Source organism: Aptenodytes patagonicus, chromosome 2 (assembly GCF_965638725.1).
Source record: "Aptenodytes patagonicus chromosome 2, bAptPat1.pri.cur, whole genome shotgun sequence".
In the NCBI taxonomy this organism is placed as follows: domain Eukaryota; kingdom Metazoa; phylum Chordata; class Aves; order Sphenisciformes; family Spheniscidae; genus Aptenodytes; species Aptenodytes patagonicus.
Window position 1 is genome coordinate 140837981 of NC_134950.1, and position 17058 is coordinate 140855038.

General features: G+C 41.4%; 1 protein-coding gene across 1 annotated transcript in view; it reads right to left on the bottom strand.

The window, feature by feature from the left end:
• The window catches only part of SCIN (scinderin), a 56897-nt gene extending 41219 nt beyond the window's left edge, over positions 1 to 15678 (bottom strand). Inside the window, exons 1-3 of the mRNA XM_076331418.1 lie at positions 15470 to 15678; positions 10872 to 11026; positions 9403 to 9564 (exon numbers count right to left, since the gene is read on the bottom strand). Of these exons, the coding sequence (XP_076187533.1) occupies positions 9403 to 9564; positions 10872 to 11026; positions 15470 to 15668 (516 nt within the window). The 5' untranslated portion in view covers positions 15669 to 15678. The remainder of the gene's footprint in view (positions 1 to 9402; positions 9565 to 10871; positions 11027 to 15469) is intronic.
• Between the last annotated feature and the right edge of the window lie 1380 nt (positions 15679 to 17058).

Sequence of the window (17058 nt, forward strand, 5' to 3'; positions counted from 1 at the left end):
AATCAACAAGCAGTGTCTGAAAACATCCTTGATCTGGAGTTCACATGGATGAGCCATACCATTCCTATAAGCTCCATCTTCCTTGGTTATTTAAAAAATACTGATTCTAAAAGCTAGAGAAACAAGCTTAATAGACAATTAAGCTTGTCTCTAGACAATACTGTCTTAGAGAATAAAGACAGTATTCTTTATTAAAACCCTGAAAGCTAAAATTCAGGTACTGTATAATCTAATAGAAAGAAGTGAGCAGCCACAAGTCATGAAAATGTCCCAAAGTATGTAATATTTTACCATATTTACTATGAGCACTAAACAAATATCTTAAGCATTCAGTGCTACAAGCTTTCAGGAGCTTAGATTTTGTTAATTTTCTCTTCTGAAGTAAAATCATCTTCTCAATTATTTTTAAATGTATCTAATTTTGAGGCCTCATGGTAGAAGTTCAGCTGGATATTTACAAGTTTGTCTTCCTGATACTCACCATTTCAATCTCTAGGCAGACTGAGTTTTTAACAATTTAAAGCCAGAAAAAGATTTTTAAAAGTTAAAGCCACTTCTTGACAAGGCTAATATTTAGATCTGGATTTACCTGAAATACAGTCAGCTAGTTATCTAACCATGTCCAACAGACAACTGAGCTTTTGGCTTGTGTTTTATTATTCATGTATTTATTTTTAGACATATATACATATACAGAAAGTGCTCAACTAGGGCCATAATATGGTAGTTAGCTTTAGCTCACTCAGTGCTTTCACAATTTCTTAGCTGTACTACACCTTCACTATTTTTAGGCTTGTTTTGCTAACCTTATTTTGAATTGGCGGGCTGACAAAAAATGTTTCCATTAAAATGAAAATAGACTTCAAGTGTTCACTCCCCTCAAAAAAAAAGGAACTTCATTCATCAGTAATTCCTGTGCCAAGCCCAGTTTATTTTCAGAAGTTTGTACTAGCAATATTTATTTATTTATTTTAATCTCTTTAACAGAATTTGAGAGATGCTAGGGAAAAGAGCTATTCTGCTACCTGATATTAATGGTTGTTGGTATCAATATACTTGTTGGATCACAGTGGGACAATTAGCAGCTGAGGGTGAGAAAATGTTATCATTAATAATCACAATGACCACCCTACAGCTCCTGAGGGAGGTCAAGAAGGCAAACCAGGTCTGTTGCATGCACACTGCGGTCATAGCAAGGTCTCTCCTCGTCTGCATGTTTTGGGGACATGGTTTGGTCTTCCAGTCATAGAGTAGCAGGATTCACTGCTTTTATTCCTGGTAGCTTCTGGCCTGTGAGTGACCTTGAGCAAGTCACATGAGATTTCTACAGCACATTAAAAATGACCCAACATTTAGCTTCTGTACAGAAGCGTGCGGCAGGATGATTATGCATGGTTCATGTAGCTCTGAGTAAGAGTACCTTGGCACTTTTCCCTGTATGGAGGGGGATTGTGAAAGTACACCTCCTGCCTTCCTGCTCCAGCCCCAAATGGCATGTAAAGCAGGAGAAGGAAAAGCAAACAAAAATTTGCTTATTTCAGAAGTGACATAAAAACAAATTTTCCCTTCTAACACATAGCCACCTCTGTATTCAACTGGCAGCCTGCTCAGTTTGGAGGCAAATGAAAATATACTCTGCATCCTGGTATCTTTTCTGTGAATCTTAGCCAGGATAATGAAAGCAAAAGCCAAGAAGCTTAAATCTGTGAAGAACTCAGTTTTGTTCTAGTTACAAACATGTCCTGAACATACAAGTGTTTTAAACCTATATCTTTGTTAAAATACCTAGTAGTTTCCAGGCTCACACTGTAATTGCTGATTTGCATTCTCTTACATGAAGAGACATTAAAAAGCTAAACAAATTAAATACGTTTCAAAACTCTAATTTGAAGCAAATTTGTTGTGAAACTTCAATTTTGGTAGAAAATAACAGTGACATGTTTAAGAGATTAAGTCTCACTAATCTTAAAATACTAAAATAAAAATTTAAGCTTTCATTAAGAAAAGACTTTAAGCCAAGTATGACAAGCTGGTGTGCCTCCATTCTTTCTTGGCAGGCCCTGATGCACCCTAAACCTGTCCACCTTTGCCCGCACCAGAACATGCTCCCAGAATGTAATTGCACCACTTAGTTGAGAGTCAGCTAAATCTATAGTGTGGATCCTGTCGTGTCAACATGACGTAAATTGTGCTGACTTAACGTATGTCAGTCAAGATGTTGTCTTCTGTTCCTATAAACCACAACATTAAGTACAGAGGCACAGCTATGAAGCAGAGGAGCTTAGTGCAAAAAAAAGGCCTTCAGCTAAATCTGCTCACTCACGTGAAAGATCATACTATGTTCTCTTTACCCCCACAACTCATACAAAAGGACTAAAAGCAAGAAAAGAGGGTTTGTAAAGTTACTACTGCCTTAACTCCTCTCTTCTCTTAGGCTTAGCTGCTTCTGTTTATTAGATAGGAGAGATCAGAGCCGGGGCAAATAACCACATCACAGAAAGCCACTGTAGTGGTTTCACAGTGGGTAGGTAGAAGAAAGACTGATGAGGCTTGTAAAGAAAGGTGGGTCAGGAGGAGAGGAGCTGTGATGCAGGAGTGCCCAAAGGAACCTGCACTCCTAACGTTCACATGCGAGCGAACCTAAAATACCACTTCTTGAGGGAAGTAGAAACCCAGCAAAGCTAGAGGCAGATTGAACATGCACAAATATTGGCAAAGCTTTTATGCATATCTTATCATGCTGCTATCAAAACAATTGGCATGCACTCAGCTGAGACTACATTCATTCTCTTCATGGTCATTAATAAACAGCTGTTCTGCTAAGGCAAGAGTTCATTTTAGCTGAAACTGTTCTTTGTTAAAGTCTAGTCTCTTAAATTAAACTTAACAGATTTAAAGGAAAAATGCCAATACAAAATACAAATAGACTTGGAAAAAAATTTTTATATGAACTGCAAACAACAGAAATGCTTCCAATGCCTTCAGTTCTCAGTAAAAGTATTTGTAAAATAAATGCACATTACCTTGGTGTTGTAATTCAAACACCAAGTTTTTGGCAATAAAACAGAGAGCCCTAAAGCAAGAGTGTGGAGCTTTTCTTTTTGAAATAAAAAAAGAGTGCTAAATCAAGAAAACAAAGTCCAAATGGTGGGGAAAATAACTGAACAGTAAAACTGAATAAAAGTGACTAGGATACAGCACTTTTTGCCAGTTCACTGACATTCAGGTTTTTTAGGACCTGACATATATATTAAGAAGAATGTTTGAATTAAACCAGGTTAATATAGGCTTCTGGACATTTTTCTCCTTAAATTATTCAATGTTTTTTTCTGTCTTGACTGTTGACTTCTTGATACAGGCAGTGAAAAGAAAAAAAAAATCATTTCACATATTCATCAAATCTGCCTTTTACATTTGTTAAAACTGTAATACAGTGAACCATTGAAAGTTGTGGAGTTTTGATAATCCAAAACAAACTCTGAATTCATTCAGCCAGAATGCTGCTGAGGCCACCATGAGCCTGGCCCTGGTATAATTACAATAGTGTCTTTGTAACCAGTCTTGGAGTCTCCCATTTGATTCATCTGGAACAAACTGTCAGAATCAACATAAGTCAGATGTACCACAGTCATACACTTACTATATTCATTTTTCCTCTCACACCTGTTTTGCTAGTATATTCTAGGAATAGCTGTTGCTATACCACAGTGCATTAAAGGGTGAGTACCAGGAGGATATTCATTCTAAGTAACAGCAGCTCAAGCAGCAAAACATCTGAATTTCCTACAGCATCAGTAAGAAAAGTAACCTAACTGAATCCTTGTGCATACATGTATGTCCTGTTCACCTGAAGCTTAATGGTGGTCTCTGTTTCAGCCACCTTTCTGCGTACAAGTGGGGGTGAGGGGAAGCTTTCCAGTCCATAGAGTATGAAGGAAAACTACATACCCCGAACACTCTAACTGAAGTGGGGGAAAGAAAAAAAAAGGATTAATATTTATTTTTCTCCATCTGATGACTTTGGGACTATAACAATTTCCAGAAAGCTGGAGTTTACACTACTGGAGCTGTAAAAATAATTGGTTCACAGATTTACAGAAAAATGAGATGCTTGCTTACTAAGATACGTTGTGCATAGACATAACCACATTTTTAAGCTGTTAATAAGTCCATAAAGTTAATAAAGAACTAAAGCAGTTTAGTTCTTCAAGCTCTGCTACTTGTTTGGCAACTCCCTGCTACAGCACAAGCAATAGTTTAACTCTCAGCTGGGGGAAACTGGGGAAGAGGTTAGTTGTAAGAGAAACACGTGAATGAAAAACATGGAAAAAAGGACATGACTAGTCAGTTCTTAGTGCCAGGGAAAGCAACTAGAAAGAGGAACTTGCATTGATGAACTCCAACATGCAAGAATCTATTCTTCCAGTCCTGTTTATATCCAAACAGTGACTTTATTAAAGCAATTAATATGCTGATTGTGAACTGGTTTCTCTAAAGGAAGAGAAGCAAAGCCACCTATAAGAGAGTGCAGGCAAGAAGGCAGGGCGATTACAGAAGCAAGCAAAACTACAACTGTGCTTAAGGTTGCAATGTGATGCTGAATCATACCCCATAGTCATAATCATAAAGCAAGTATCTGTCCTCTTGGTCTTCTACTGTTAAAAAGCAGAAGTTAATTTTCTTTTTGTATCCATAATTTAATCTATAGCAAGCTAACAGTTTTTATGAAAAGCAGCTGTCAAAAAAGCCAGCCTTTTTGTTTGATGTATTTTTTTCTAGTGTCTTTGTGTAAGGCAGTAATCTTTCCTTTTGACATACCTGTTATGTCAGGAATTCAAGTAGGAGCATACTGACAGATACATGATCACAACAGCTTTATTCAGTCTCATACTTTTGAGTTCTAACATTGTAATTTTCACTTGTGATTCATGGAGCCCCTGAGAAGTACGTATACATTGATTGCTGGATGGCACAACAAGTTGTTTTTAAGCACACCGCAGGCTCTTAAATTTCAAACCAGCAACCTCTTGGCTGTTTATAAATCAGTTTATAAGCACCACTATAGGAATGGGTAGGATGGACAACTGAGTGCAGTTTACCTTCAGTCTTCACTTTGAGATATAGTTATCACCTCACCGCCTGCATTCTTCCTTTGGGAAGAAGGGTAACGTTTTGTTAGCAGAACTTTGATTGTACTGACAAAACCTTCCAGCCTCAGTCAGGCCCAAGCTCAGAACTGCTTGGTACTTATCACACATCCGCCCCCCACACTTATTTTAACAACTGTCTCCTAATTTATTCCAGGAGGCTGAGTGGTACACAGCACTCTCCCTGCCCTCTGCAGTCACTTGACTCATAGCACTGCTGCTGCCTCCCATCATGAGGGAAGTCAGCCAGGGAGAACCAAGTCTTACATTTTACAAAGCTCTACCTAAACAATTGTGTAGAGAATATTTTTGCTGGTCACTAAGGATATAACTTTAGACAGCCTTCATACAGCAGAGCTTCCCAAACTGAGTCGAGAAGCTTTCAATAAAATCAGCTGATCACTTCGTGTTGTTTTATTGTATTGCTACTCCCATTACTTCTGCTCCATGTTTTGATAACTACCCAAATTATCAACACATCTCAACATTCACATTTTGTACATCACCAGTGTACGTCAATGTACATAGAGTGAACTTCACAGTACTGGTAAGTTTCCTTCCCACTTTAAACCAATCACTAAGAAAATTGACAAAAGAGATGAAATTCTTTAGCACATCTTATCAGAAATATACATAGATAAGCTATATTAACATATGCATCTGGATAATACTAAAATAGCCTGGGAAACAGTGTCTATGTTATTCACTGAATGGCGCAACGATTAATCTTTTTCCTTCCCTTCCATGGTCATTTTCCATGCCCTTTCATGCTCCTTGCTGTTTTGAGAATTTGTCTTGGTGATGGAGGAAGAAAGAGGGATGTGGCTAAGGGGAGATGGCTGGAGGATGGAGTGATGCAGGGAGAGCTGCATCTGGAGGTAAAGGGGACAGCACAGAGCAAGGCCAGACAGTTTATCGCCACCAAGAGCTGCCAAACCCGTCCTGGTGCCTCTCAGGTGGGACACCAGGAAGAGCTCAGCATCCTCCAGCCAAAAGGACAGGATGGGAAGTGTGGCAGAAGACCACTGGGAGGGCTTGAGCACAGCTATGCCAGGACAGGATGCACTAAGCAGCACCCGACAAGGTAAGGTGTGCTTTACTCCAGGCCTGTACAAAGCCTTTTCAGCAACTGGCTTGCACTTGTCTTGCCTGCCCTGTCCCAAAGGCTCCCTTACAGGGAGATTCCCGGGTTTATCAAGGATGTGTCATGGAAATCCCTTGTAGAAAAAAACCACATAAAAATAATCATAAAAATCGGGATCTGGCATCCCAGGCACCCTCCTGGATCACTCATTGCACTGGAACATCAGTCTGGTGGTCACAGCGCTCATGTCATGGTCTTACAGAAGATCGTTTGAATAAAAGATCTTTGCACATTACCCACAGCTAATGACTCCTCTCATATCAGACAGTGTTTTCTCTGCCATCTGCAGCTATTTTCTGTTCCAGCCTAGAGAATTCAAAGGAGGCAAGATAACACCTGGGCAGCATATCTGAAGTGCTGTAAACGTGGTTTAGTAACATACCTAGGTATGAAGTAACCATCAGAACCTGAACTGTAAATAAGTGAACCTAGCTGGAAGTGCACACAAACACTTTTTACTTAAGGCATTATCACCAGGAGGAAAACTTTAGTGACTTTAATGATTTTATTCCTGATAATTATTACTTTTCTTAATTTTCCGTTATCTGCTCAAACCACAGGTTTAAATACTGCTGTAATTGAGCTCAGTGGGAAAACTGAAATGATTTTTCATTATGTAAGTGGCTTGATAAAATGTAACAGGAAATGGACTGGACAAGCAGTTTTGCAGTGACATGGAGACCATCCTTCTGGTTAGCTAAGAGACTGGAGAAAGTAAGCCTTGGAAATTCATCTTATTTGACATGCTAAAATAATTTGATATTAAAAGCACTGACCATAAGCTCATTATTTTATGCAATTACTGCCCATTATTCTTAGACAATGATTCAGTAGTGCTCTGCGATAAATCCAAAGTCTGAAGAGCAACCCTGTAAGATTCATTTTATTTCAATTATTAAGTAATCTACTTGAGCCAAAATCCTTTTTTTTTTTCTTTTTTTAAAGGACCCCTAAATTCAATTAAGAGCTCTTGTAAAGACTTACCCATTTACAATGGGCCTCTAGTCATGGAAAATTTCAATCTGAAATACAGTCATTTCAGCTTGAAACATAGTTCTTATAAAACTTGCTCAAGATTTCCACTGTGATAGTGTATTTTCTACCACACCTATTTCTCTATAGGCACTTCACTAGACTCACGTATCTTCATCTTGAAGTATGTCACACATTGCCTTTTCATCTCCCACAAGAAAGGTCTGGTTTACATAATAACCAATGATGAAATTACTACAAACGTCTGGATGCTGAAACACTTTTTTCCTTAACTTGTTAATACATCCAAGAAAACCCATCCCTCGTATACCACTGACACGGCAAGACCAAGAACTGTTATCAGTCATGTGATTTGACTGACATTTCCCATACCGTGGCAAAGAAGAGATCTAGATGTTGTTCACATCTAATCTTTCTTCCGACAAAGGCACAGGGTTGCATTGCTGTTTGACCACTGTCTTGTCAAACAGGAAATCAGAAACCAGAGTGATGCTATACTAAAAAAGAAAAAGGCTCACAATATACATTCAGTATTAGAAATCAAGACTCTACAGCCATATTACATTTAAATTGCTTAGTGACAGCACTCTCTTCTCAACAAATCTCATCAAAAGGGATGAACCCCAAGCTATACACATAACACCACTATATACCCATAGTGCGTTTCATCAGTGTCATTGCCATGTCTGCAGTGTGACCTGAGTAATTACTTTAGGTGAACTGGGTAACGGTGGCACAATAAGGGTCAGGACAAGTCAAATTCATGGAGTGCACGCAATTCCACAGGGTGTCCATGGAGTGCATGCAATTCCACAGGGTGTCCATGGGAGGTTAACTCCAAACCAGAAAACTTGAGCCCTGTGACAGCCTGACTGCAAAAGCAGCACTTTCTATCAGTGTTTAGTTCCAACTTTCCCATCTCCCATGGGTTAACTCTGAAAGGGAATAGACGATCTGAGTTTTCTATGCATCCTAAATATAAAGTGACATTTGAGACATAGCTGTTTGGATACTGATCACTTGGCTGTTTCAGATGATTAGACTACAGTGCCATATGAGGAATGGGATAATGTTAGGAAAACACTGGTTGTTGTTCTACCTGAAGGCTGCTAAGCATGATAAAATTCTAACAGACATAATCAATATAGCCACTTGATACCAATATCTTCAATTATCACACCAGGGGATGCTTTGCAGAAGAAACAGCCAAACCCATAACGTGAGTTCAGAATAGCTCCTGTTTTAAATACATCAGCGAACTCTTCTCTGAAATCTTGCTGAAGTAACTGACCACTTCCTTGTGAAGCACTACAGCTGAGACCAACTGCAGTTCCTGCCTTGCAGATAAACTATTTTCTTTAATATGCTCTTAATTTTATACATGTAAGTATATCAGGCATGGGAATAATTTCAAACTGATAACTAGCATCTAACTAGCATGGACTACATCCCAGCTGCTACTTTTAGAATTCATTTTAAGACTTTTTGATACTAAGGTGACAGTACTATAAGTCATCTAAAGCAGGCATAATTATGTTATCTGTCCATATGCTTCTGCGCTAAGTCTCTCTACTTGCTTTCAGCAGAAAGCCTTGAAGGACGGGATTGCTTCTCAAGTGATCTCTTGAAATACTCAAGTAGTTTTATAACATATTTTATGACAAGTTTATTATGACAACTTCTTTTGCAGCTATTTCTTTAGGATGAATTGTCACAATCAAAGTTTTATGAATATGAAGAAATGCTCTTAAGAACAAAGTCCAATCTGTGTTCTGCTCTGAACCCTAGCACTGATCCCATTCAGCTGGTAGATAGTGTCAGACAGGACTTACTGTGAACAGCTTAAGGTTCAAACATCAGTAGTAAAAAATCCCAATGCCTTGAGTGGGAAAGAGAACTGTTTCCTGAAGGATAATCTGTGCATACTTCAGAAAACATTTAGGGCAGTTTTGAGCCTTCAAAGTGTCATGACGCTAAAACTGATTTTCTAAAGCAGATTCTTTCTGTCAGTTTGGGTGAGTGACAAAATCAGTTGTGCATTTTAGGGGATGATTCAGACCTTAGAAGGGATGCTGCATCTCTTACTTTTCAGTGTGTTTTGCTCTAGGAAAGACTTACAGTTCCGAGGTCAATAATGAAACAGTCTCCTCTGTTGAAGCTGGTCCAAGCCAGGGGGACTTCTGTGGCTCTTACAACTCTCCGGCCCTTGATATGCAGAAGCCTCTGAGCACTCAGATCATTAGTAACAACATGATTAAATCCAGAGGCAACACCACCTGCCTGAATAAAACAAAACAACAAAGCAGCAAGCTTTATTTCAGTTTGATTTCTGCAAATTTACCTTTTTGCTACAGCTGAGGAGCTAGCAGGGGAAAAAAAAACAGTTTATGCAGTGAGAGGTGAGCCAAAATAATATACTGTTTAACAGTGCTGACCACAGACTTGGGGAACACTGCTGCTGCTGAACTCTCAGGTGTGAGCCTTTATCTGCGGGAGCAGATGTCACTCTGCTTCAAAGGGTTTTCAAATGAATGAGGAAAGGGAAAGCACAGGATTTACCACACTGTCCTGCATCATCCAGAGGATAAGGTAATGCTGAACCACACTGTTAGGACAAAAATCAGTAGGTTATCAAGTAAGGACTGAGGGAAAGCAGAGGAATATGCAGCTCCTGTACAAGTTTTCATAACTTCCTTATATTCAGAGGTCTGGGTGTTTTTAGTGCCTGGTTATGCGTGGAGGGAGGAGCCATTCCACAGCAGCCCTATGGAAAAAAAAAATGTAAAAGAGTGGGCAGGTCACTGTCAAGCTCTCTTACGCAAGCAGAGTTAAAAGCTTCAAATTGTTGTGTAGACTATGACAAGTTACAAACCTCCATAATGGGAAACAGGCTGACTGAGCAATGGCTCCCAGAGCTCCTACTAGAAGGAGATTCTCAGGAGATACATTACTTTATCTTAAAAACACACAGATGTCTCAAAATTTCCTTTCAAAGATTCTGCTTCTGGAAGTGACACAACAAGGAGGCTGACACTACAGCTTTTTAAAACATAACATTTTCATTAAAAGTATTTGGGAGTTTTTTTACCTACCTCAAAGGAAAAACTGCAGCAGGACTGCAAAAGCACCATTTTTAGACTAAAGTGAGGTTTTGGTCTTTTCCACTCTGCTCCTGTTTTTAACCACTTAAGCACATTGGGTTCTGCGTTTGAACAAAATGATTCAGTCTACAACATAGAAATGTTTTCTGTGAAATTGACTGCCTCCCAAACACAGCGAGTCCCTACTGTGAGCGCCCTTAGACACACGAGTATGAAATCTCAGGATAGCTTCATTTGAGGGGGAAAAAAATAAATCACTGGGACAGGTTTTCAGTTATCGGAAGAGACACTGGTAAACAAGCTGCTGCTTTCTGTACAGGTACTGGGACTCCTATAGTTTAGGATAGGTAGTTCAGATCTAAACCCACTAAACATTAAGACAACTTTTGAACTTTCAGTAACAGATACAAAGCAAAAGATTTGATGTTACTTGGGGGACAATGTTACATATATTTTTAGAATATATTTTGCCAGCTGGCTCTTTACCTTGTATTTAATTCCTCCTTTGAAGTAGCCCACAAACTCAGTAGACTCATATCCTTGTATTTCTCTACTCTGCACAGGCTTTCCTCCTAAATAGTCATCCATTTGAACAGTGAAGATAGCTGCAGCTGTACTTTCGTCCTGGGTACATTCTTTCCCTGAAATAAGATTAAATATTATGTCTATATAACTTCAAATTCTGTTGGAGAAATTGTTTCTGTGACAATCAGGCACTGCCTTCAGCAGGTTATACAGCCCGCGTGTATGTTGCAACAAAGCACTACATCATAACCTTGTTCACCATCAAATGCATGACCATCCAGACTGTGTCTTAACTACTTGTAGAACTGCATTCATGAAGAACAAAAAGTGAAAAATAACCAAGTTTGTCTTCTCTCAGCCTCTTTATACAATAGAACATTTTAATTGAGTGAGTTTAGCATGACAAGTGTCTACAGTGCAAAGACCAAGGAAGGTTATGTCAAAAGACTGATTAGATGGTAAACCATATATTTATGTTAAGAGCAACTCACCAAGCCATAAAGTTAAAATAACTCAAGAGCAGTCCTATTGACACTATAATGCAAGCAAAGGGTATTTTGCTTAGATATCTTTTATTAGATTGCCTGGTACAGCTGGGAGAAAGAAAAGCAGCTTTGGGGCTCAGATATTTGCTTCATGAGGTCAGTGTTTTGTACCTTTCAGAGATTAGCCTCTTCTCAGGACTGTGGCAAAATGGCCTCCTTAGCTAGTGTGTTGATGGCCTGATCACACTGCAAAGTAGGCTGTATATTAAAACAAAACTTTTAGCATGGGCCCATACATTTTTGATGAACATTTTCAGCAGTTTTGATTGTTTCAAGAAGAGCGCAAACAGGATGAAGTCTCAAAAAATTGGCTTCTGAAGAACTTTTGAAGAGTAAGGAAAAGCGAGGTTTTCCATTTAGTTTTTATTTTTTCTTTCTAAATAAGAGGGAGCTGCTGGTATACAAGCAACAGTTCTCAAGAGCAGCTTGTCACTTACATTAACCATTTCCTTGCTTCTAGGTGACTGAGTGGAAAAATACCATAGAGCTCCAGACAGTCCAGACAGAGATACCTCTCACAGGCTGTGGGAGAAGGGGAAGTGTGTAGTGAGGTCTTGGTGTCACCTCACAGTGTAGTGAGTCATTGGTGTCACAGGGAGCCTGCTGGTAAGGTATTAGGAAAGAATAAAGCATGGGAGAGGGGGCACAGGGCTGCCTAAGGGGATCACCGACCTGGCTCCTCTTTTAGGGAGAATGAGTGCCCTATTCATGGCCCAGCAGTGCAAATGCCACAAGAGAACTCCCCTCCACCCACCAACAACTATGCTTCTCCCAGGAGCAGTGTCACCACTGCCACCACCGCAGCTTTTGTGGGGACACAGGTGCAATGGAAGCCTCCAGAGAGCAGCAAGGATGAAACAGGGAAGGGATCCAAAGAATAATGGAGGCATAGCGAAGAGAAGAGCATGAGGCCTGCCCAAAAAAGGTAAAAAACACTACTGAAAACAGGACTGAACACAAGAACCTCTGAAAAAAAAAGAATCTCCATCACTCAGTGATGGAAGAACTTGCTATGTGGCAATATGCTTTCTCAGACGTGGGTACCACCTTAAAGTTGGTGGTAAAGTTTTGGGGTTTGTTTTTTTTTTAAATAGAGTTATTCATGTCCATTAGGACTAGATCCTTCAGATTTATTGCTTGCAATTACACAATAGGGTTCAGAGTCGAAGAAAACTGGTTTTGGAACAGTGTTAAAGATAAGAACCACTAAAAGGCTCAGTCTCACAGCTGCTATGCAATAAAATACTCAGTGAAACCCTGTTTTGAAAAAAACAAACAAGCGAGCATCAATCCAAGTGTAGGTTATTCAAGCTTGTATGAAAAACAAATTTACGTTATAGTCTGGGGCACAAACAGCTATAAATAAACCAGAGTATAAAGGAAAAAGAACAAATTTTTTTACCAGACTAGATCCTGGTTCACATGGATAGGTCTTATCACTTAAGATAAGGGGACAAGGGTTAAAAAATAATTTAAAAAAATAATTAAAAAACACCATGCATGATGTTATTAAAGATACTAAGTGGAGTATAGCCAGTCTTACTCCCACAAGTAGCCTCATACTGGTATAGTACATGCTGTTTCCACTAGATATAGTTTCAAGTTGAGACCGCTCTCTTCGGATTAGTAGTTTAGCTACTAAGACACCCCTCAAGTGCCAGTGCAAACAACTGAGCCAGGATCTCTGAGCAAAGTTAAAAATGGATACAGCTACCATGACACAGATCCACATTGATTGCTTGGCCATGCCAACATTGTTGCAGCACCTGAGTTAGCTTGTTCAGAAATTATCCGACCTGGACAGCACTTCACCACATGTGAGACATTTGGTAAAACAGTAGCTTTCGCATAGGAAGCTTCAGGCCAACAGAACAACTGTTTGGTCACTTTAGCCCTAGGATGCCAGTCACAGCACAAGACTGTCAGCACATCAAGGTCACAGACCATCCTCCCACAGTCTAGACCTCCTTCTAACCCCTTGGGTATGCCCAAGCAAGGTATTAGGAGGAAGTTTGCCACTATATAATATGAAAATTCAATGCTCTGCTTTTATTCTGAATTTGGGGTCTTTTTTAGTGAAGTCAGAATCTATTCAGACTCAAAGCCACCATTATGAGGCTCACACAATAATGCCACAGATGATGGGCAGGAGTAGGACCGTGTCACCAAATAGCAAGGCCCTTGTAAGTATCTAAGCCCAAAGTCTGTAGGATTTCCACCAATCTAATTTCACAAGAGTTCTTTCTATCCCAAAGTCTGACTGATAATGACTGCTGTACTGTTCAGAGATGGCTTATGGGAAGTCTTCAGAAAGACCCTGCCTGTCTTCCTGGGCCACAAGCTATACAGCCTTTGCTCATGAGGGAAAGTTTGGTGTACATAACAGTGGTGAGAATCAGTCAGCAAAAATACCAAAATGATTCAAACTCTTGCCCCGGGTGTGACTGCCCTTCCCCATACACCTTGTATGAAGTTCTGGTCTCCTATTGCTATTAAGCTTGCAGCATCTCTGCCCAACTACTGGAATATCTTGCAAGCAGGAAGGGATTTCCCAGCAGTTAGGCACGGCTGCTGCCAACCTGCCAGCTGCTTAAGAACAATGTGTGCCCAGATTCCCTGAAGCTATTTACAGTACCTGGATATCACCACATCAGCACAAGATGTGCATCAGTGAGTACAACTAAAGGTCTTTAGCCAACAACGAGGTTTTAATTAGTGAAATGTCAGTCACTGTTTTGACTTCACTTCCAGTTGCAGAGTCCTTGCATCTTTCCCTGGGAAGTGTCTACTATACCTTAACTACTACATAAATAGTTCTAACTTCATTAACAAAGGTCTAAATAGCCAAACCCTGCTATTAACTAGCAGTACTGTTGACACAAGAACATCTGCCAGAAATTCATTTACGCTGCCATCTACGATTATACTCTCGTCAGAGACAGACACTATCCCACATGCCAGCTGGATAACTCGTAACACATGCAAAACTAAACAAGCTTCAAACATGTATGCAGAAACAATCCCAGCTTTATCTGCTGTTCTTTTTCAATGCATCCAAAACTACAATGAGAACCACAGCAACTCAAACATATTAACGTTACTACACATTGACCTGCCTTTATGTTAATTCATGGAGATGATTGCCTACAAACACAAACCTGAGGGTGAATCAAGAACAAAGTAACAGATTTCAGGCAGCTACGCAGCAACCACTGTGGTTGGAAGACTTGGCGACCAGACAAGGAAGTCTCAAGAAATCTCCAGAAGATGAGGAAGTCACCTAAATGCATCCTTACATCAGACTTCTATTTTGCTGTAAACACTGTGCTAGTCAAGGTTGAAGGCAAAAGACACCAGCCCAATTCCAGTGTTCCCAGTTGCTTCAGGAGGGGCTTTACTAGGCTGTCAGACTGATATTAAAGAGAAGAGGTTTTACAAAAAACCTGGTGACTTTGCCTCCAATCTCTGTATTATCAGAAAGCAAAATCAGTCTAGCTGAAAAAGGCAACATCTCCACACAAGGCAATGCAACAGTGCCACAGGGAGATGGCCGAGATGAAAATTTGGTCCTAGCGGAAACAAAGGCAAGAAAACTTCATCTGAATGAAGGCAGGATTTCACTTGTGAATCTTGGTTGGATGCAGCCAAGACTTGTCTTGCAGCCAAGACAAGACTTCAGCACTTTTCCAGACTAACATCGCAAAGCAAGCAAATGTTCGCCTTTCTGTCATACCCCACTTTCTCATCCCCGGAGCCCCTTAGCACCGCCACACCAGAAGCAGCGAGGCTTGACATCGCCCCGACCCTTGGCTGTAGCCCTACTTCTGTTGCTTAAGCGCCTCAACTTGGAAGCTTCACACGCGCAGCGCTTCTGAAAAGGGAGGGGCAAGAGCTCAGCTCCCGATCCCCTGGAGCCCAGCAAAGCCCCGAGAAACTTCAGCAGCAGCAAGGGCACGCACCGCAGGCCGCGCTGCCCCCCGGCCCCGGGACCCCCCGCGCCGCCCCGCTGCCTACCGAGCCAGTAGTGGAGGCGGTAGGCGGCGGCGGCGGCGCGGCGGACGGTGTGCAGCACCAGGTAGGCGTCCCCCACGAAGAAGTCGCCGTGGCAGCTGGGGGGAACCGGCACCAGCTCCAGCCGCTCGACGCGCCACACCTGCAGCCCGCTCTGCCGCCCGGCCTCGGCGAAGGCCGGCGGGGGCCGGGCTGGGGCCATGGCGGGGAGCGGAGGAGAAGCAGCGCCGCCGGCTGACCCGCGCCGCTTTTATAGCGCTCGGCCCGGCCCCCCGGGCGGAGCGGGGCCAGCCCCGCCCCGCCCGGCAGCCGCCCGGGGTGGGGAGCCCGGTGAGGGGAGCGGCTGGTCGCCGCGGGGCACCGGGATGCGCTCTCCCTCCCCGGCTCCCGCTGGCGGCCTCGGTGCAGGCTGGCTGAGTTTTTGTTTATTTGTTAGTTTTTAACACGCCTACAAAACTCACCCGGCATACCTTTTCTTTCTGTGCCCCAAAGCCGTTTCAGGGGTGTTACAAATAATCAGCATCCCTTGCTGCAAACGGATAATTTTTCTCTATTCTAAAATGAGAAGAGAAAAAAACGAAGTCAAGAAAGCAAAGCACAACCGGCCTAACCCAGTAGCTACGGGTGTTACAGTGCTGTGCATTTTGCTTATATAATTATCACATCTGCCTTGTTCTTGTAAGCTGCTCGTATCAGAATACAAGGAGTTTTTATAGCTTGTGCTTGCTGTTGGGCTCTTTTTTTACCCCAGATTGGAACGGCAGCGCACAGCTGTCATTCTCCATCCAGTAATTTCATTTCATCTGTCCAATATTGCCAGGAATCTTTTTGTAGGGGAAAAAATCTTGTCTCTTTTTGAAGATTCCAGATGAAGCCCAGAATTTCTATAAACTCCCCTTTCCCAGAAAATGGAAAGCATTGTGCTGGTGTTTTTCCAACACCATGCAACAACAACCCAAAAGGGTTAAACCCACTTCCTACTTGTCCTTTATAAATGGATGGTATGTCATCCTGGCAGGTCATTACAACATGAAAATTATAGCAAATCACTGCTTTCATCTGATATTGATAGGAGGTAGATTAATCTGGATAGGATACAGATAGAAACAGCTGAAGCTGCCAGTATATCAAAAGATACATTTCAGAGAGGGTTGTGTTTAGGTCCATTGTCTTATCCACCTGCATTAATTTTGAGGCTCGTGATTTCCCTACTAGTTTGTTTTAGCAAGTTAATACAAGCAGAGTGCAAGTATCCACCTGCGGGTGGATCGGGGCTACCTCAGTAAGGAGGGAGAGGCACAGCTAAATGCAATAGAGCAGCTGGAGAGCATCTTCTCTGGCAAAAAGTAAAAAGACGCACCACAACTAGGAAATCCTTTTAACTATCTTCCCTGCCTTCTTTTCATACTGTCTGGTGTACAGTTTAGCTATTGAGGGAAAAGGTGCCGTTATACAATGTGTACCTACTACCACCTCCCATTTTGGTGAGCATCCTATCATCAGCTTGCCAGACAGAGGCGTACAGACACCCTAAGCTCTATCCCCACTGTTTACAAAAGGATCCTGCGGGTGCTCTGCTTTGTCCAAGGTCC